General features: G+C 41.7%; 1 protein-coding gene across 1 annotated transcript in view; it reads left to right on the top strand.

Moving 5' to 3' along the window:
• Positions 1-20,605, top strand: part of GLP2R (glucagon like peptide 2 receptor) — a 41,340-nt gene extending 20,735 nt beyond the window's left edge. Inside the window, exons 8-13 of the mRNA XM_040580879.1 lie at positions 910-970; positions 2,199-2,268; positions 5,035-5,123; positions 6,622-6,760; positions 11,436-11,477; positions 12,832-20,605. Coding sequence (XP_040436813.1) covers positions 910-970; positions 2,199-2,268; positions 5,035-5,123; positions 6,622-6,760; positions 11,436-11,477; positions 12,832-13,167 — 737 coding nt within the window. The 3' untranslated portion in view covers positions 13,168-20,605. The remainder of the gene's footprint in view (positions 1-909; positions 971-2,198; positions 2,269-5,034; positions 5,124-6,621; positions 6,761-11,435; positions 11,478-12,831) is intronic.
• The last annotated feature ends 263 nt before the right edge of the window (positions 20,606-20,868 follow it).

Raw genomic sequence — 20,868 nt, 5'->3', positions numbered from 1 at the left:
AGATCTGGTCAGAGTCTACTGTCCATGCTGTTTCTCCTTCCTCCAGAGGCCAGACCACACTACTCCTCCTCCATCTAACCCCCTATCCCACACTTCTCAGGGATATTTAACTACTTAGCAGGAAGGAGCTACAGCTGCACATCTTCGAGGCAAGGCCACAGCTGCATTTTATCAATGCTAATCAACCCTCTGCCTTCATTCCTCTACACACATCTCTTTTCTTTTCTGCCGCATCCACCAGAAAATCTCCTGTGTGTTACTGGGCTGAGAATCCGGTCAAACACCTGCCTTTTGCAGCTCACACGTCTTGTGCTTGTGATTGAAGCTTGTGCCTGCACATTTGTAGACCACTGGAATAGTGTAGTAATCCTTTATTTCAGGGTTCTTTTTCGGTCTGTGGCCTCTGAGACACACACACATGACACAATAGGGGAATGGGGACCATGGATTATCTTTAAGGGGTCCAGGACAGGTAAGCCAGGAAAACAAGCCTTTGTCAATTGTTTTAATTAACTAGACAAAGTTCTATGCCTCCACTGAAAACTTGTTAAGTTTCAGCAAGTGAAAATGTTAACAACTGGTGCCTTAGGTAGTCTGTAAGGACTTATGTGCCAATTTTGAATTCTCAGGGTCAGGAAATTAGAAGATTTAGACAGGTCGGCAGTGTATATGTGTATATATATATATACATATCTATCAGTCTGCAAATGCAAGATTCAACTATCCAATGAAATTTAATTTTGTATTTGAAATACAAATGGAGAAAGCCAGGATCAGGTTGATTTTTTTACAGTTCTAAATAGAAGACTGAAAAATGGTTGTCTTTGCACCCTACACTACTGTAGCATATCAGTGTTTTGTATGAACCATTCTGCAATTTTGGCTGTAATTGACTCCTTTTCTTTTCAGTTGTTCCTATCCTCTTTGTTGGTCCTTGGGGAATAAGCAGATCAAAACTGGAGAACACAGGGTAAGTTACTAAATAAAATGTGCCTTAGAATACTGGCTTTCTCTTTGCTTAATTATTCTGGAAGCCCTTGACAGTAATTGACACAAGTATTGACTACTAGATTATATTAAGATTATACAGCACCTACTAATACTTGTTACATGTTCAAGGTCCATTTTAGTACTTTTACGTTAAACTACTTCTAGGAATTCCCAGATTTACTCATGCATAAATCAAGAAGTAGAATTAACTTTTTCTCCTCTTGAAATTAAAGCTATTGCATCTAATGTTCTTCTACTTACATGAAGCAAATTTTCAGCACAAATGTCTTCATGGAAAGCATCTTGTTAGTAAGAAAAAGAGACCAGTGCTTTCCTTGGAGTTCAGATACACTTTGAATTTAATTAGTACTCACTCCCATTTTGGGAAAAAAAATGTTATCGAGGATAATGGCAAAACCTGATATTCACTAGAAGCTGATACTAAATGAATGTGTTTAGTATTCAGTGAACGAATTGCTAAGAGTAACTTGCACTAATAAACACCAGTTTTCCAGTCTTCCGGTCTTCATTGATGCTGTTAATTGTATCAAATATACTTTGAGGTTTGCGTATGACTTCTTTTGTTACCTTTTTTATTCATGGATCCTAGAGAGTTTTGTTTGGAACACCAATATAATTAGTAAGCAACAACGTCAGGAATCAAATCACAGTTACAGTCTTATAGAGTTAGTTGTTATATAGACCATAAATGACAAACCAAGATCCTACAGTTTCAGGTTAATTTGCAAGAAGGAACATGTGCATAGGATACATTAGAAAATTAGAGCAAAAGAAAAGGAGACACCTTCAAGGAAAAGTATGCATACTTTTTAGCAGGTCAAGAACCATGGTCACAATTCATAGTTTATCCATTTCCAGCTTTAGATAGAAAAATTTGAGTAGGATGAATTCCATTATGAAGGTTTGGTGCCATGTACAGTCATTATGTGGATCCAGAGGTTGAGTTTGCCAGACAGTTCTGAAGTTTGCAGCCTAGAGAAACCTATCTCAACACTTTGGTGGAAAGAACTTCAGAATAAATACAATTACAGTAGTTGGTGAGACTGCCTAGTTTTATGCTTGTGTGCTACGTGAAAAATGTAAACTTTGTCAACTTCCTTTTGAAATAGATGCATAGGTTATGTAAGCTTTCTATTTTATTTTTTTTCTATGAAGACAATATAATTGCTCTTTAAATTATTCTTCAGGTGCTGGGGAACAAATGAACACATGGGAATCTGGTGGATCATCCGGGGACCAATGCTGTTTTCTATTGCAGTAAGAATTATTTCATCTGTTCGTAATACCATGCACCAGTATGACTGTCTTGTGTGACCCCTTCTCCAAGTATAATCTAATTTTTGGATTAGAAAAGATAAGACAGAAAAAAATTGTAAAATGAAGTTTCTTACTGTGGGCAGATGGGCATACCTTCCTTTCTGTCTGTCTACAAACAACAAAGATTTCACTGTCAACCTCTCAAAACGCTGCTGCTTTATCTGTGCAGTGAATTCTGCACAGCTCTATCTATACTGAAGATGGAGCCTTTTGCTTATTCCTCTAACGTAATTTTTAATCCCTGCTTTTTTATATTACATTTTGGGATCTTCTGCTTTCGTGCTATTTCACAGATTCAGATAGCCCCAGCAGTTTATTCCGAGCGTGTAGCCTCTGATCATTACCAGTGCTTACAGTCATTAAGTATTAGAAAATACAGAAAACAGATACAGCAACATCAGTTAGACTTTGCAGACATCTTTCTGTAGAACAAGCAGCAACTTGAGCACAGCTGAAGCTGTTCCACCTACCAGCAATGCGTATAGAGGACCAGGCTCATCTTCTGCATGGGATGACTTTCTTAAACCTAATTGCCTGTCTATTGAGTCTTGTAGTATTGAGTCCTTGAAGCGGTGAAGGAACTCACATACCTTCACACATTGCTTCTTACCTGTATATTTTGATACCAATGCTCATTTTAGGAGGCATAAACTTTCCGAATAAATGTCACTGGGATGTCCTGCTGCTGTTACATTGCAGGACATTCTGTTTGTGATCGTTTCTCAGAATCACACTAAGTGACCTTTATTTGGTAATTACTTCAAGGCAAACAGCAAATGTATGTGCAGACCTGATATCCCAGTCACCACAGTCTCCCAGCGTACATGATGTTAGTCAGCAATCAGCTGGATGTGGGGAGGTTCCTTCTGTGCCTTGATCAGCATCAGTACCTACTACATCTACTACTGATACCATGGGAGAGGCAGCGAAGGAATCAATGAGAACTAAAACTGAAAGGTTAAGCAAAAGGGATGGTATCAGATTGCAGGAGAATGGAGCATCAAATGTGACTGGAAATGGGGAAGATGAAGGAGCAAAGAAGTGGTGAAGAGGAGTTAGGAGGATGCCTAGCAAGATAAAATAGATAGAGGGACAGACACCGTATGGAAGCACAGTGGGCAGAAATGAATGAGTTAAAAACACAGAGCCAGATAATGTAACAACCAGACAGGTGGAAACATATCTAAAAGCCACTGGCAAAATGTGTGTCAACAGTACCTAATGATGGTTGTGCATGGATTATGAAGCCCAGTCCTCATAGGGCACAAGCTGGTATACAGGCCCAAGTTCCTAACCTTCTTCTTGTTAAACATCAGAAAAGCAAAGTTCGTATTTTTTTTATATTTTATTTTATTCTTTAATCTTATTGGACCTTATTCCACCTTATTCCTGTTCTGTTTAAAGCAAAATGAAAATAATCATGGGGAAAGCATCATGCTAGTTTGCATGTTGCTATTTCCTGAGCAGCTCTATTCATGTATAGTCAGCCTGGAAAAGAATGACGGCACCTCGCTTTTATATGTGACTATGACAGATGCAGTTCTCAACACTGATCTCAAAAACTCCGTGTGCCATTTTGGTTTCTTTGTCCACATTAAGAAATGAAAGTATTAGAGTGCTTGCATATAGCCAACGTTTTAGATTTTATGTTGAAATGACTATTTCTGGCTGTAACCCCAAGCTGCTACTAAATAGTTTAACATTTTTAATGTGGGGTAGGAGCTAATTTGCATAACATCCGTACTTGTGATAGGATCACCCTGCTGAGACCTTCAAAATCACTGACAGGGACCATGGCACAGACATTGTAAAGCCCAATTCAGTGTATGTGTTGGATGAGCAGACAGCGAGGTGGATTGAAAACTGGCTGAATGGTCAGGCCCAGAAGGTGGCACGAAGTCTAATTCAAGGCCAGTAACCAGCAGGGTATCCACTACTGGGTCAGATCCTGTTTAATATCTCCACTGATGATATGGACAATGGGACAGTGCACCCTCAGCAAGTTTGCAGATGACACCAAACTGGAAGGAGTGGCTGAGATGTCAGAGGGTTGTCCTGCTATCCAGAGGGACTTTTCCAGGCTGGTTCCATGTTAAAATTAAAATGTAACTTTGTACTGGAAGATTATATATCATAGAGTACATATCAGGCTGAATAAGGCAATGCTGAATTTCTCCACTTTGTAACGTTAACATTTTTGCATAGGGCTTTTGGCATGTGGAAGTGAAATAGTTAATGACTCATAGGTATTTGCAGGCCTCTTTAGAAAATACTTGCAGATTGGTCTTGGCCAAGTCAGAACAATTTAATTAACAAAGGAGTGAATTAGTAATAAAAAGAATTCCCCCAGGACTTCCTTGTCTGGCTGTCTAGAGCCTCTTTATCTGAAGAATTTCAATCACTGCTGGTCTTTTACCACATCCCACTTACCTGTCCTGGTCTGGTGAAGAGCTATATGACCTGAAGATATATATATACCCTGTTAACTGCCTTGCTTGGAGAGAACCAATACCAGCAGTGGCTGCCACTGCTGCTCCATCAGCTGAGGTAACAACCTGCATCAGTCCCAGCCTAATCACAGCTACCTTCTGGTTATGTGGTGACATGTTTTACAAGTGTTTAATATCAATTTTACATTTCTTTAATAGCTATATGAGTAGAGTCATAGCATTTACTGTAAGTAACCCCCATGTATTTTCTTTCAAGGTTAACTTTGCCATCTTCTTAAAAATTCTCAGGATGCTGATTTCCAAACTAAAAGCTCAGCAAATGAGCTTTCATGACTACAAATACAGGTATGTAATAAATAAAGAAGAAGCCCTAGCCCTTTCTTTTCTTCCTCACAACATCCGAAAGCTATTCAGAGCATGATCTAGGGAAGCCATCTGGGGAAACAGCTCCACAAACATTTTCTTATCTGAGAGCACCTGTGTGCTGAGTGTTCTGGGCATTTTTGCAAGGGCTTTGCAATGTGGTAAGATCTCTGCTCTCAAGTAACCTTACTGTACACCTCTGGCCTCTGCTGCTGTGACACATTTTTTCTTTGAGTGTGACAAAAGGTCCTTAAAAGAAAAGGAGGTGCAGAAGACTTGTGGGACATTCCTAAGTGACATTAGCATTTCTGATCTGCATATTTTTTTCACAGTACAGACACATTAACTCAAGAACGTCCCTGATCTTCTTGTTAACCCAAATCAGAACATTATCCTTATCCTTGCAGGTCCTGGTGTGGGCTCTCCTGGCCAGAACCTCACTGGTAACCATGTGTTATGTAGAGTCCTGGAGCTGGTCTTAGCACAAACATCTTCCCACTTTGTGGGAGCAGCAAGGGCAGGATGCTCTGCAAGGAACCTGAGGCTTTGTTAACTGCTTTCCACATCCTAGTTCTTTCCAGTTCTTAGTATCTTCAATCAAACCATTGTGAACCCCTGCCTGTGACTACAGCCCTGCCTTACTAAGATGAATTATTTTATTGCCTAGCAAGACTGGGCAGCGGGAGGGGGGATGGAAAATCCACTTCCAACTTCTTAATAAATTCTAATATTAAGTCCCTAGCAAGAAGCATATTTCCTTTTCCTTGGAAAGGAAAGGATCCAAAAGATCTCGGCTATGTTCTCCAGATTGCTACAGGAAGACTGTTGTGATGACAGTCACAGACAGCAGTGCCTGTATTGAATATTGCCTGATGTTTTGTGTTACACTCTCCTTTCTACTGCTTATGACTGCAAAACTTTCAAAGATTTAAGCTATTTCTGAGATTGCAAATCTTCCTCAAAACTCACCCTCTTTTGAGATCTCTCCTTTCATCCATGCAAACACGTTCCCAGACTTTAAAGAAGATCCTCTTCTGTAAGAATTATTTTGGTTGCATTTTTTAAAAAACAGATGACTGCTGACAGTACCATAGAAACTTTCTATGCAGCTACATAGTTTTCAGCAGTGATAGGAAGGTCTAAGAACCTTGTTAAGAGATCACTCATACTTGGCTAAGTAAATATTTTTCTGTTACCTAGCAGCATAAGTTTGATGATAATGGCCTTCCTGTTCAATTTCTTGTCCCCAGATTTTCACCTTAAACCCCAAACCAAGTTTCCCTCCTGTACAGATTTTTCTGATAGTGTGTTCCAAAATCCATATCTGGGAATTTGTCCTCAAAATCATGAAATTATTAGTACCACTCCAGAGTCAGAATATTGAGGGAATATTTCTGGAATCATTTCCTTGTAGATGAATTTTTGATTTTTGCACCAAGGGTGTTGAAAAAATAATAAAATCAATCATTTTCTTTTTAAGATTGGCAAGATCTACACTTGTGCTGATTCCATTGTTGGGGATCCATGAATTTGTATTTACCTTCATCACTGATGAACAGGTGGAAGGACTTTCAAGACATATAAGACTTTTCATTCAGCTGACAATGAGCTCATTTCATGTAAGTACTGGTTTTAGGGGTCATATATCCACATAGATATGTTGTTCACCTAAAGATATGACAGATATATAGTATTCTGATGTAAAATGCTCCAACCTATAACATCTGTAAATACACTATTACAATGACAAGATTAAAAACCCACAAACTGCATATTCAAAGTACAGTAGTCCCAAAGACAAAAAAAGGAGTCCGCTATCTTCAGAAACAGTGTCCTGTGTTCTCTGGTAATAGGTGGCAGCTCATCACAGACGCCCTGTTCTGAAAACAGGATTCAAACAGTCTATTTAAACTATGTGTCATGTAAGCTAATTCCTAAAAAGCACTGGAAGGCTTCTTTTTAACAAGGTTTTCAGGCATTCTGTTGACTTTGTGGTCACACTGAGTTGGCAGCTCTGGATTCACCTTTCTCAGCACACAGTACACGTCCTGCATACTTCAAACTGACCACAACCACCTTGTCATGCCATTTGCAAACAAAACACAGCCAAGGCTCTTCGTGCCAGGAGACGCATCAGCTTCACTTCAGCTTGGGTAGTTGGGGCAGTCAGTTTGTGACTGACACGTCGCTGGCACAGTGGGCTGGTGGGGCAGCCCTTACCTTTGAGGAATTTTTCCAAAAGCAGTTTGGAATGTAGACTACATGGCATCTGGGGCAGTTTGATGAAAGGAGCCGTGGGAACAATGAGCGGAGTGAAAACATTTGCTGGGAGGAGAAGCATGTGAAGGGCAAGCACGAGCTGCTTTGTGTGTGGTTCCACCCTGGAGGACACACTCTGGGTACACGTAGCAGACTAACAGCCTCAAGCAAGTGCAGGGGAGACACACACGTCTTGTACAAGAGCTTTGTCAGGGCCATGGCTCACTTGAGGTGTGTGCTGTTCAGCAGCTGTAACACAGGCACTTCCATGCAAGCCTAGAGAAAAATGCAAATACTATTTCTTTTAATATTTTTTTTAATGTCAAAACCACACCTACATGCTTCAGGCCTCCACAGTTCACATATAGGCATCAGAGATGTCTGTCACCTGAGATGCCCTTCTGAGGACCTGAGTTTGGGGCTTCTGTCTTGTTCATGGGTTTAAGTATGAATTCAACAAAGTACTTAATGCATCAGAAGTGAAACAGAAACCCACCAGTGAATTCAGTGAACAGGCACCAGTAAAGAAGTTCGCTTTTGCTCACTAGACCCCTGACTGGTGCACCCCACTGGGGAACGGGGGGGACAGAGCCCCCAGCTAGGAGGTGGTTTAACCTGTGCCAGGGAAGTGCCCACTGAGTCTCCAGCAGCATCACTCCTGCCTGCCCAAGCAAAGGTGTCCAACCAGCAACCAAAGATGCAAAATGAATTAAGAAGGAGGACGAAAGAGAATCTGAATCTGTGGCTGCTTATGCACAAGTATACGTGTGTTTCACTGAAATTGCTCTCTGGCTTACCAAGGTGAGGAGCTGGACACGCCGGTCATTCTGCAGGTGCAAGGCACTGCCGTCTGCTCCAACCTGTGCTCTGCAGAGCTGCTGGGTCATGGCTTTCTCAGGCAGCACTCCTGTTCCACTGCCTGCTCAGCACGTTGTCCTTCAGCCTCCCCTTTCTGCCTTGACCTTCTTGGTGAGACAGGACAGCAGTTTCCAGGTGTCCTTTCTTTAATGAGATATCCAGCAGTATCCCATATTTACAGCGGCTGTAAGTCCTTACCACTCACTAACTCACTCCTTCGACACGTCTGCCCTCTTCTGCAGCCTGAGACGTGAAGTCAGCAAAGCATTTTCCCACAACTGATAGTGATCCTTGTTCTTAACCTGTATGTATGCATGCGTGCATCAGTGCTCTGGTGTGGGTACCCACCAGTGCTTTGACACCGTTACTGAGGTTCTAATTTAAAACTTCCACTACAGCTTGAGAGGAAAAGTGTCCAGACAGGCAGAAAAAGTTCATGCAGAGGGGCCTTCTGACACGGTGTTGAAATATGTGTTCCTCAGACATATCCTTACTTGGAGAGGCTGAAGTGACCAGAGGTTATTTTAAGAAACAGAATCATTTTAAATGAAAATTTTATTTACTGGCTCGTACAAAGAAATCTGATGTAGAAGATAGCTTACTCATCCCTGCTAGAAAACATGAATTTCATTCCTTATAGAGGAACGTGCACATGCTCAAGCTACATGGCACGCTTTAGAAGCAAAGCTTTTTCTCAAAATACCCAGAGGTCTCAGACAATGTTTATTACAGATTCTCTTCTTTAGCTACAGCATTGTTTGTGAAAGGATTAGCAAAAAAGCACATAACTGGTACACAATTAGATTTGTTTAGTCTGTAAATCTTGCCAGTAGTTTTAAAAAGCAGTTAAACTGTTTTGTTAAAGAAAATCAATTACCTCTGAGAGTTCATCTAGAAGTTTTGATTCAAACATTTTCAAGGAGCCTAAAATCAAATTCTAAATACGAGTTCTGCTGTAGATATGATGCTTTGTTGCTGTAGGAAGTGGAGGAATCTAAACATCTTGGCTCACTGGTGCATGTGAACTGTTAGCCACAGGAAAAGAAATACTGAGTTCTGGTTATTTAATAAGTAATTTATCATGTTGCAATTGTCAACAGAACTGAAGAACAACGGTGAGGCTTACACATGCATCTATCCTTTCTATTGGTTATTATGCTAAAGAACATTCCTTCTGAATTTCTGATTCTTCTTTTTCCCTCACACTGATTATTTTTAAAATGTATGTCTTAGAAGTCATAGCATACAGGAAAGATTTCTAAATACCAAGTTCCAGTATGGCAAAAAAACCCCAAACAATAAATTAAATAATAATATGAAGAAGCTTTAAAGAAATCAGGAAGGATATAAAGTGAACATCAAACATGAGTAATCAACTGAATTGTCCACTTTCTGGTATGATTTTACAGTGCTTCTGCCTGCCACTGCATGTTCTGGTCTTGTAGCAGCAGTGAACTAAATTCACACAGGGATTTACAAATGTACATTCAACACAGAGGTGCCACTAGTATTCCCAAAGTCCTCTCCTCATCTGGTGAGTTTTCTGCATTGCTGGCAGTGGGTGTCATCAGGCTTAGCAGTCATGGGACTAAACAGCACCATCCAGTTTGGATCCTATTTCTGCTTGTGGTGCCTGTGAGGCCAAACCTAGAGCTCATGCTCAGAACACAAAAAAACACACGGTAGAGATATTTTCATGGATTTTCTACCCAAAAAAGACAACTACCTCCAGATGCAGAAGCAGTTCTGCATTTCTAAGCTATGAAATTTGTATTTATCCATCAGAACCTCTCTCCATGGTTTCCAAGTCTTCTATAACTACTATTCTAAAATGTCCCCATAGTAGATTACCATCTATTATGAACCCTAATGACCACAGTATTTTGTGACTTTTTTTTTTGCATATTTCTGTGAAATAATTCAGATGCAGAGGATTATTTTAAAATTACATTGATAAATGACATGTCAAAATTGCCTATATCTTGCTACCACAACCCAGGTGAAGCACGAAATATAGTAGAAATAAAATACACGCAAAAAGCAATTGTGATTGCTGTTTCCCCTGCCCCCATTTCCACTGGTGTGCCAGGTACTGTTCTTATTCATACTTACAGCGCATAGGCTTAAAAAAATTAATGGCTCCAAACCTTTCAGAATTGCTAGAAAATTAACAGTAGGCTTAAAATGCTATTAATGCCAGATATAATAAAAAATATTGAAGCTGCTGTGTATGTGCATTTCTTTTAAAGCTTTTTTTTTCTAAGAAAACATGAAACACTTCTGGAAAAGTATGAGTGTGAAAACAAATGAATGATGTCAGCTGTTATTATATATGGTCATGTCACCTTTTCACCTGTGATCTGGATATTGCCTTGGGGCTGACAGTCAACAGCATTTATTCTCTTCATCAGAACTTGTGTCATAGGTGTGTTTAGACAAACCAAAAGAAAAGTGTTTCCTGTAGCAACGGTAACAAATCTATGTATCTGTGCCAGACTGTTATGCTGAGATGCATGCATATAAGCTGTTTTGATCTGAGATCAAATACACAGAGAAGGAAAATGGAGTAATTTTGGGTTTCGTTTAAAACAAGTTTTCTCTCTAGGATTTAATATTTTTTTTACCAGTGTTTATTTAAATCAATGTCAAAGGAAAAAGGGCAATTCAAAATAGCCATAACACTTAATACAGACGAGCCTTAATCTACCACTAATCACTTAATATATCACTAATTTTTAAAAAGCACCCAAATGAGACCCCCTGTCAGTATTCACATTCACAAATTCAAACAAGCATATGGATAAGACCCCAAGCTTAGGTTTTTTGTTTTGCCACATTTAGAAATAGCAGCAGTCACAGTATCACAGCAGTAGTTTGGAAAAAAAATAATCTTATCTGGTAGAAAAATGAAGATAACGATGGAAGATCAAACTGGGTTGTATACTCTCTGTTCTTCAGCATCTGCACCAAACGTGCCCTACGTTTGCTGAGGCACCACACAAAAACAAGTGAATGGGTACTTCAATAATAAATACATACAGGTAACTGATTTCCTTTTTGAAAATTAAGCAGCATTGTTTATACTTAATGGCTTTAATGCTAATGTAATCTTTAAACTAAAACTTCCAAGTATTTCTTGTAGATTAACGTCTTCCTCTTACTGTCTTTCTCTTACAGGGTTTTTTTGTAGCAGTTTTATATTGCTTTGCTAACGGAGAGGTAAGAGACTATGCTATGAGAACAGTTTTTAGTTGATTAGTAATATTAATGACACCAAGAAGGATACACACTGCTTATTGAGAGCGTACATATGTCCTTTTGAACTAATATAGTTTTGTACTAAGAGAGCAGCAAGACCTCTCACAGGTTTGGGACTCAAACACCCAGTGTTTCCACTGCAGCCCCAGCAGCTGCAGCACTGTGTCATGGGGAGACCCTGGGGCATCTGAAATACCAGTAGAGGCTTGTGGGCAGCTACCTAAGCCCTGCTCCTCTAATCGGCTGGAATCCCATTTGTGTTTGGCCAGGCTGAGCCCTCTCTTAGTTTACCCCTGAGGTCCATGTGAAGTGACCAAACTTAAGTGCTCTTAAACAGCAGCACATTGAAAAAAATAATTTCATGCACGCACTGCTCAGGACATCCCTAAACTCAATGTGAGGGCATTCCTGGTCTGGAAATTATCTCCTTCTAGGCCTCCAGGGACAGCTGGGGGTTCTGTTTGCTCCGTGCCAGGACTGGTGATGGCTCTCGGTGCAAGGTGCAAGGAGATGGCAGCAGGGAAAGCCAGCCTCCTGCCCAGGGCAGGGTGAATGCTCAATTCAGACCAGGTCGCTCGGGGCTTGGTCCAGCTGGGCTTCTCCAAGGACAGAGGTTCCACTGTCTGTCTGCTCCTCTCTCCCAGTGCCTCACCATACTCGGGAGGAAACATCTGTTCCATATATTCTGTTGGTTGGAACTTGCCCTGTTTCAATTGATGACCCACTGTCTCTTGTGTCCCTACCGAACACCTCTGCAGAGCGCCTGGCTCCATTGCCACGATCTCCTCCCAGGCAGGACTGATACTGAAAAATCAGACAGAAAACTCTCCAATGCTTGTTTTTGAGTTTTAGAAAGCAGGAATTCTTTGTGCTTGATGCTGGATGTATGGGTGGTAAGTTCCACCCAACGTGCACGCTGGCTTTGTTCACCATTTGTCTTTATATGGCCAATCTATACATACTGATGACATTTCGGAGAAACTATTAGCATAGTCATTACAGTTCCAAGAACTACTTACCATATCTATAGGCTTACTACACGTGAAGCTCTCTCACACACAAGCATTAGGATCACAGCGTATCAGAGGTTCAGGGGCTGGGGAAAACTCGGAGCGAAGAGGGGGAACTCTTAAGATTGACTTGGCAAGCTGGTCTGCTCCTGCCCTGCAGGACCTCACCACGTGTGAGGTGCACCCTCGGCACTTCCACAGTGCTTCTCCTCTCGTTCGATGGCCACCATTCAGGTTAGCGGACCCCAGGGTGGTCACAGGATGCCACCGGTCCACCGGTCCATGGTTTTTTCTCCCCCCCCCAGGTGAAAGCAGAGCTCCAGAAGCAGTGGTCTCGCTTCCTGCTGGCAGATCCTTTTGGCTGTAAACCCTGCTTTCTTGGGGAAAACATAAAATACCTCCGGAAATGTTCACAGAAGCAGAACACCCAGCACCTCGGCAGCAAGCGCCACTCGTGCCGGGGAGCTGGTGAGCCCTGGGGCACGCAGCTCCAGCAGGTGCTGGTGCAGCAGACAGAGCTCAGCCCAGAGCAAGGCTGCCCTGTCCCATCTCGCCCCTGGGCAAGCATGTCAGACAGCAGCGAAGGGGAAGTCACCACTGGAGAGACGACCGAGGAAGTCTTTGAAGAAAGTGAGATTTAGAAAGCTGGCTGCTAGGACAGCACCTTCCAACAGACAGAGTATTTTAAAAGGGCGCCTCGCGCCTCCAGCATACAGACCTCTCGGATGTGCCATGCAAGGAGGAGGCAATTAATATTCCAATTGCCCCAGTTTTCTTGATCTGAGAAAAATGCCGATCTGGATGTTGCTAACCTGTGTGGCTGGGGTAGAAGAGGTTTGCTGGATCAAAAAATGCTTTGACTTGACCAGCCTGGAAGATAACTAACTGATGCTGCAAGAGATGTACACGGGGAGCAGGACAGACCCTGAAAAAGAGCAGGTTCTGGAGATAAACGTTGTGTCCCAGCAGCTTTATCCACGCTTGACTGCCATTCTGCTCACATAATGGAGAAGTTGCTGGTTTTTCTCTTTCATGGGTGTATTTCATAGAGATACGTGTGTAGAAGACTTTTCTCTCTGCAGACTGAAACCATCCCCCATCTCAAAAAAATAGTTTTAGGCCAAGCCAGAGACATTTTGCTTAAGCATAATGAAAGTATCTATATATATTAAAAAAAAAACCCAAAACAAAACCAAAAACAAACAAACAAACAAACAAACAAAAAACCAAAAAGCTTGGGAAGAAACAAATTCTTGCTTGTATTTTTGAGCATCTTCACTTAAAGTTTACTGCTGGAAATATCATTATGAAATGAAAGACCAAAACGTTTTCTTTTGAAAGTGTCCAAATGAAATGTATTGATACAATTTTTGTTTGCTCATTTTTATTTTCACTATGTTTTTGTCACAAGCCACACATTTTGATGAGTCTGCAGGTTTGTCTGACCCGCACTGACAAATGACAAAATAGATCAGTGGTAAGTGCTGCTTCCATCTTCCTCCCAAGAGAACTTCTCTCCCACAAGAACAAAATGGATAATGACATGGGACTGCGACAGCACCAAAAGAATATTGTGAAATCCTTCTTCCAGCATTTAACAAGAACTATGATGAAATTTTAATTGTCGCATACAGCTCACCCAGAAAGCTATGAAATTCAATTTTGTTAATACTCTATGAGCCAATTTCCAAACTTGTGAACACGAGCTAATTGGCATACTTAAAAGAAAAAAGAAAAGGCAATAGAAAGTTTAGCAGGCAATATTTATCTACAACATAAATGTATACCCCAGACACACACATGTGTAACTATCAAGCCTGCAGCTAGTTAGACAGCATGTTAGGAATTTTTCCTGTGTTTTTTTTTCCTTTTTTTTTACTTTACTGGCAAGCACTCTATTTTAACCTAAACCCTGCACATGTAATGAAACACATCTTGGGCAACCGGCTCTAGGTAGCCCTGCTTGAGCAAGGGGGGTTTGATGAGGTGTTGGTTAAGATATTAAAAAGCTTGAAGTGGTTTAGAATGTATTTTGCTTGTGTACTAAAAATGTGACAATTGAAAGATTTTACTGTATCTCAGTAAAAGAGTTTACCTTCCAATTGGATTTTAAAGTATTTCAACTGGTCAAGAAACCAATTTTCAGTACTCTCAACAGCAGTCCGTGCTAGGTGCATTTCCCCCTCTCTGTTACGTGTACAGTCTTTTTGCCTCTTTCATTTTATAAAAAATCAACCTTTTTTATACAAGCAAACCCTAGAGGCCTGATAAAAACAATCATCACATGCATGTTTGTAAGTAGACAGCTCAGCAAATTTCATCATAAAATACAGCATTGTTTATTATATCACTGAAGTACTTGTTAAATCTGGATGGCCACACACGATGTATCTTTACAGAAATATTACAAGATCCTCAGTTCCAAATAAAATATTAAGCAGCCCAGAAGACAGCAACAGACTCAAAAATTCAAACATGTTAGCAGGGTCGGTGAAAACCGCTGTGAAGAGAGCCAGGAAAACAGGTGACTCTCCTCCTAGGAAGGTGAAGGTCTGCAGTGGGGTAGCCTCCCAGGATTTTCCTTCAGCCCTCTGTGGAACCCCGCAGCGGGAGGAGCTGATAAGAAAACCTGCAGCAGGTCCCGGGGATGTGGGACAGAAGCCGGATTTGTTTCCAGCAGTCCTGCAAGTGCACAGACCAGAGAGATAAAAAGCTGGGAGAAGGGACAAGAAATACCATCTTGCTCTGATGAAACAAGAGGCGGAGGAGACAGATGGACCCTAAGTGGCGTTTGTTTTGCAAGTGGCATTTTGTGTAAATTACTTAATCGATTTGCACATAGATTAATTATCAGACAACAAATCTTTAGTGTTAGCCCAAGGTTTTATGCTTGTGTAGACCTAGTAATGGGATTTTTCTCTTTATCAGGCAATAGCTCACCCGTTCCACTGCCTTCGCCTTATGAGAAAGACTGGTGTGAGCTAACGACTTCCCTTGGGATGAGAGAGCCCAGCCTCCCAGTCCCGGCCAGTTTGGTCTCTGCTGAGTCAGTCCATTAAGTAAGACATGGTGGGATGTTCATGCTTAGGACATCAGAAACAACCCATGCTAAAATCTGACTCCCACAGCTTTGAAGTTGTCTTTGCCAAGGATTTTGCTTTCTGTCATAACCTGTATGACAAAAACATTAATTTCAAGCCCAGAAAAGCTTGTGGGGTTCAACAAAGCTTTCCCATTAGATGTAGTGTAATGACTGATCTGATTTGTATGAATAAGGTTTATGCAATCCTAATAATCTGCTGTGAGACATGGTATAAATTTTTATGTTTTATTATACATAAAGCACAGCCTTCCAGACACAATGGCTCCTTCTGTGGCCAGAGATGTCAACTATATGTTTATTATTAATCTGTACTTACGTTCTTTGTTTAAATATATTGCTTCTGCATACCAGGGTCTGTACCTCAAAGGCTCAAATAGTAAAGCACAAACACGCCAGTCTGGAGAGCTCTCTGTCAGTTATGCCTTGGAATCAATAATACCGGTTTGTATTTTTTAAAATACGGAATAAAACCAGTAGATTGAGAGATGCGACAATTCTGTCATGTCTGATGTGCTCACCTCCCAAGGCACCAAACAGAAGTGAAGTAAGGCAGAGTCACACGTGCCACCACAATGAATCCGATGAAGAAGACAAGTTTGGGAAGGTTGGATGTCTAGGAGACACTCCAGTGCTAATGTTCTGTTTTGTTCCAGTGCAAACATGAATTAATGTAACAACCGCTTTTTTTGTAAAGAGAGAAAAGGCAACTTCAATAAAATAGATAAAGAATCATGTGACAACTTGGTCTTAAACTACAGCCATCTTCCCTCTAGGATGCTGAGGTTGGGATGGGAGGAGGTCTGCCTTAGCTATGGAGCAAACTATGGCACAGTAATGCTATCTCTACACTTCCAGCCTCAAGTACAGAAGATGAAAAAGATGATGCTGTGCCTCTGGGTCTGTTGGGATGTCCCACACTCCTGTGCCTGATACCAGGACTGGAGGAAGGGAAGTCCTACCAGCAGGCAAGTCATTTCTTCAGCAGTCTTGATCTTTGTGAGGGCTCAGTCTTCAGTGGAAACTGAAGACAACCTTGAGTGTGTGGAAAAGCAGCAGGATGAGAAATGCCAAACCGTGACCTCAGGAGGCTGTAGGCTGCAACTTACCAGGCATAATCCCCTCATCCCAGGCTGACATCAGCTTCTTCACCTGCACTGTAGAGCAAATCACTTCGACTTGACTACATCTGTGTTTTGCAACCTGCTGTCTCTTGGCCCACGCCTCTCATATCCCTCTAGCACCGGCATCTGATGTTGCTGGCAGTCCCCACTGCAACAGTCAAAGCTTCTCTAGTGGCACTTCCACAACAGCCAAATGGCATTTAGGGACTTGTGGTGTCTTCTGTGACAGACCAGCTGTCACCATCTTTGGGTCCCCCACCGCACTGCTCGCTTTCCTAGCTACCCCGGCATTCCCATCTGCCATTGCTATACTGGCTTATTATTTGGCCAGGGTACCAGCTTGTTAGACGGGCTGCATACATGTCTCAACTTTGTAGGAACTATCCTTCCTTTCAGGACACAGATTCTTCCTTTTGTTTGCTTCAGGAATTTTCTTACTTTTCCCCATCAGTCTCAGCTCCCAGTAAGAGGAAGGCTGTGATCTGTAAAATTCTTCCTGACATTAGTACATTTTTCTTTTTTGATCAAGAATATTTTACTGACATTTTCTTCAGCTTTCATACCAATCCCATTTCTGTATTTTCTTTCTTTTCAGCCTGCCATTCCAAATCTCACAAACTATCCGCTGTGCTAAATGTCGTGTTGTGTTTAGGTATTTTTGCAGTCATTCCTGGAGCCACAAAGAACTACAGTGAAGCAGCTTCTTTTAAACTTTGTCACTGCAATTAGCTCCAGAAAATGGAATTGAAGCTGCCAGGCCTCAGAGGCTTGAGGGCTCAGTTTCCTTGTGTACCATGTTCATCACATTGTAATGACTATTTTCTCCCATCACAGCCAAATTCTCACTGCTCTCCCTCTTTGCTTTTCAGTTTGCTTCTCTACCTTCCCTGGAGTCAGCTCTGACGTTCAGCCCAGTAGCATCCCTGCTACTGCAGAACCGGGCAGCAGTTCTGGGCTGTCCACCCCCTCCCAGAGGCTGCCCTTTTCCACACGTGCACCTGCATCCCTCTGGGGCCGAGCAAGTCCCACCTGCCCAGCATGCCACATCTGTCTATGCAGATGCCAAAATTGGGTTTGATTTACTGTGTTCCACGTGGGCCCTTGGCTCACAGTGTCCCGGTTCCCCTGCCTGGAGGACTGTGCGATTGCCAGAAAATGGCACAATTTGCAGGGAGTTTGGACCTGCTTGAATGTGGAGAGCTGATTCCACGCGCTGTGTACCCCTGACCACAGGCACCACAGATGACGAGGCTGACCAGGTGCTTCAGGCTTCCTCTCGCTTTGTGTTGAAGAGGTTGTGCCGAGGTCTGGCTCTGCGTATTGCTTTGGGATTGCAGTCTGCCCTGCAGAGTCCTCTCTTCAGACAGGGAGGCTTACCAAAGCAGGTGCTAAAAGCCATCTAGAAGAATGCAAGGTAGAACACAAGCTGACTTTGAAATTATTTTTGTTGCTAAAGTCTAGCGCAGGTATTCCTGTGCCAAATGGAGTAAAACCTCCTGCCCTTTACATCTACAGGTCACAGACTGCCAGGCTGCTTCCACCATCCACCCTGGTCCTCTCCCCATGGTTTTTCTGAGCACTGGCACTACACCAGCATAGCAAGTGTCACACCTCATATAGTAACCCCCCATCTTAGGTTTCAAAGTTGTATCAAAGCCCTCTACGACTTAAAACGTGTATTGCTGGCAAGTTGCAGTTAAATGCACCCCAGTACATGAAGAGTTGTTAAGTATTCACCAAGGTGGTTTATATTGTGCACCAACATCCGAAGCAGCATTCTGAGATTTTTAAACAGATTTAGGCTACTTTGGGCAAGGTGCAAAGACTTTGCTGTGAAAGCCAGGCTTCCACCTGGAGCTTTTTCAGTGTCTTACTTTCTTTTCTCAGAAGAGTGTGCACATGCCTGCAACTACTTACCACGTGAGCGTGCAAACACACGGCGGAGCTGCGGGATGCCATTCTGCAGGTGGTAGCAGAAACTAAATCTTTACAAGAGTTCAAACCCAGACAGATTCTTAGAAGAATACTCCATTGAGATCTGTGAGATGAGTGTATAATGCCATTACCTTCAAGGTCCCTAAGGCAGACGTTGCTTGGAAGGTGGGCTTATGTTCTGCAGAGCTGCAACACCCACTGGCCCTGAGCTCTGCTTCTATAGCAGTACCCCATGCTGTCACTTCTAAGACAGCTGTTGGATTAGACAGCATTTCCGTAAGGCTGATTTTGACGTTGTCAGAAAACCTGCCAGCATGCATATGAACTTAAATATAAATATTCAAAGCAGAACAATTTATTAACAACAACATTTCACAACAGTTTTTCATTTCAACTAAGCTTCAAGATGCCTGGGAAACTTGTGGGTAGAGGACTGACTGGGTGTAGAAGATTTACGGATCATTTAAAACATTCCCATTTCACAGCAGCTGCTTTCAGACTGATCACGGTCACCTTGCCTGCTTGTTTAAGAAACAAAACCACTTAACTACAGATGTTTCTTAAATTGATTTCCTAAGAAAAACGCAACTTTAGGGACTGTATTCATCTGAGTATCATGCAAAGATCTGAAAAGGCTAAGTACAAGTAGATTACACCCGAGTGACGTGATTGCAAATTGAAGCTGCAGTAAGCTGGTATCAACAAAGCAGTACGTGTGCCTATGGCACCCCAAGTGTTCTTTGATGCATTCAAAAGGTCTGTGGCTTTGGTAGAAGAAAAAGCAACTGGCAAAGACAATTCCATGCTCAATGTGTTTCTGTACAGTTTATTTTACAGGAGATGAGATGAGCACTGTGGTGCATATAAACTTGCAGAACAATATAGGAAAATACAGTTTAACCATATGAAATTGTTTTACAGTAAGACAGAAAAATTATGTATAGGAAATGCCTTCAACACTGAAGGACAAGATCCACAGCTGGCAAAGTAGCTTCTCTTGAACTCTGCCAGTTTACCCAAGCTGAAGATCTGCCCATTAAATCTTTTCTGCATTCAACTTAAGTTCAGTAAGTGATTCCTTCATGTATCCTTATGGAACAAAAGCCATCTTGTAATTTGCACAATGATTCAAGATTTACTACTTACTCAGACAGAGGCTGCAACTATTTAAGGGGTCTATTCAGCCAAAATTTATGGAAAGTTATAAAGTTTTGGTTAAACATCTTTAAAAATAAGTCATTAGTACTGGCAAAAGACAACTTTCCTAGAAATTTAGAAGTATTTAGCAAAAGTTACACAAAAAGGACCAAATAAGCAACTTTGTTTTAGTAGAAAACTCTGGTTTAGTGTATGACTGGTGTCTGGCCCGCCTTTGAATCCCTGCTGTTAGAATGTCTGCAAAACTGTTTCGTGGATTTCTCACACAGTCTTTGGCTGCTGAAAGAAAGGAAACTGTCTGAGGAGAAGAAGAAAATATTTGTCCAATACTAGTACCTGCTTTTTTCAGAATGGATAGAGGTTGCTGCCCCCAAAGACTGTTTTTAACCTGCTGGAGCAGAAGAGTGGTAAACAGACATCCAAATTCCTTAAGCTATTCTGAAAATCTCAGCCATCACATCAAAAAACTCCAAAGGAACAAGGAATTTCAGGTCAAGCGCTCCCAAATTCAAATGACTAAGACTGTCAAGTCATACAGATGTGAGATGCCTGAAATCACCACTCAGCTTTAGACTTCCAGTACCAGAAAATTACTTCTCAGCAACTGCTTTAAAAAATAGTCAAGGTGGTTTTTTTTATTTCACACAATAAAAGTCTGCTTTGGCCCCACATGCCACCTAACTGTTTTTATGCAGAATTCACTGCTTGTTCTACTGAGACCCCTATACTGAAGATGTGTCAGAAGATGAGGTTAGCAACGTTCCTTTGATGCAGTTGCTTCCAAGTCTAACATTTCCTACTCCATTTACAGCATTAAGAATTTAGGAGGACTGTGCTGGACAGTAAGTGATCAGAGAGACAAAGGCAGGTCTACTGGATATATGCATGTCCTAAAAAGAGTGCACAGTGCAGAGCAAAGGAAGGAGGGTTGAGAATCCTGCACAGATCTGTGCATACTGGCTGCTCCTGAGTTTAGGGAATTTGTAGGGTGAATCCGTGTATTTTACACCCTTGTAGCGGACAGA

Source organism: Falco naumanni, chromosome 1 (assembly GCF_017639655.2).
Source record: "Falco naumanni isolate bFalNau1 chromosome 1, bFalNau1.pat, whole genome shotgun sequence".
Taxonomy (NCBI): Eukaryota; Metazoa; Chordata; class Aves; order Falconiformes; family Falconidae; genus Falco; species Falco naumanni.
This window is presented reverse-complemented; position numbering and strand designations above follow the sequence as displayed.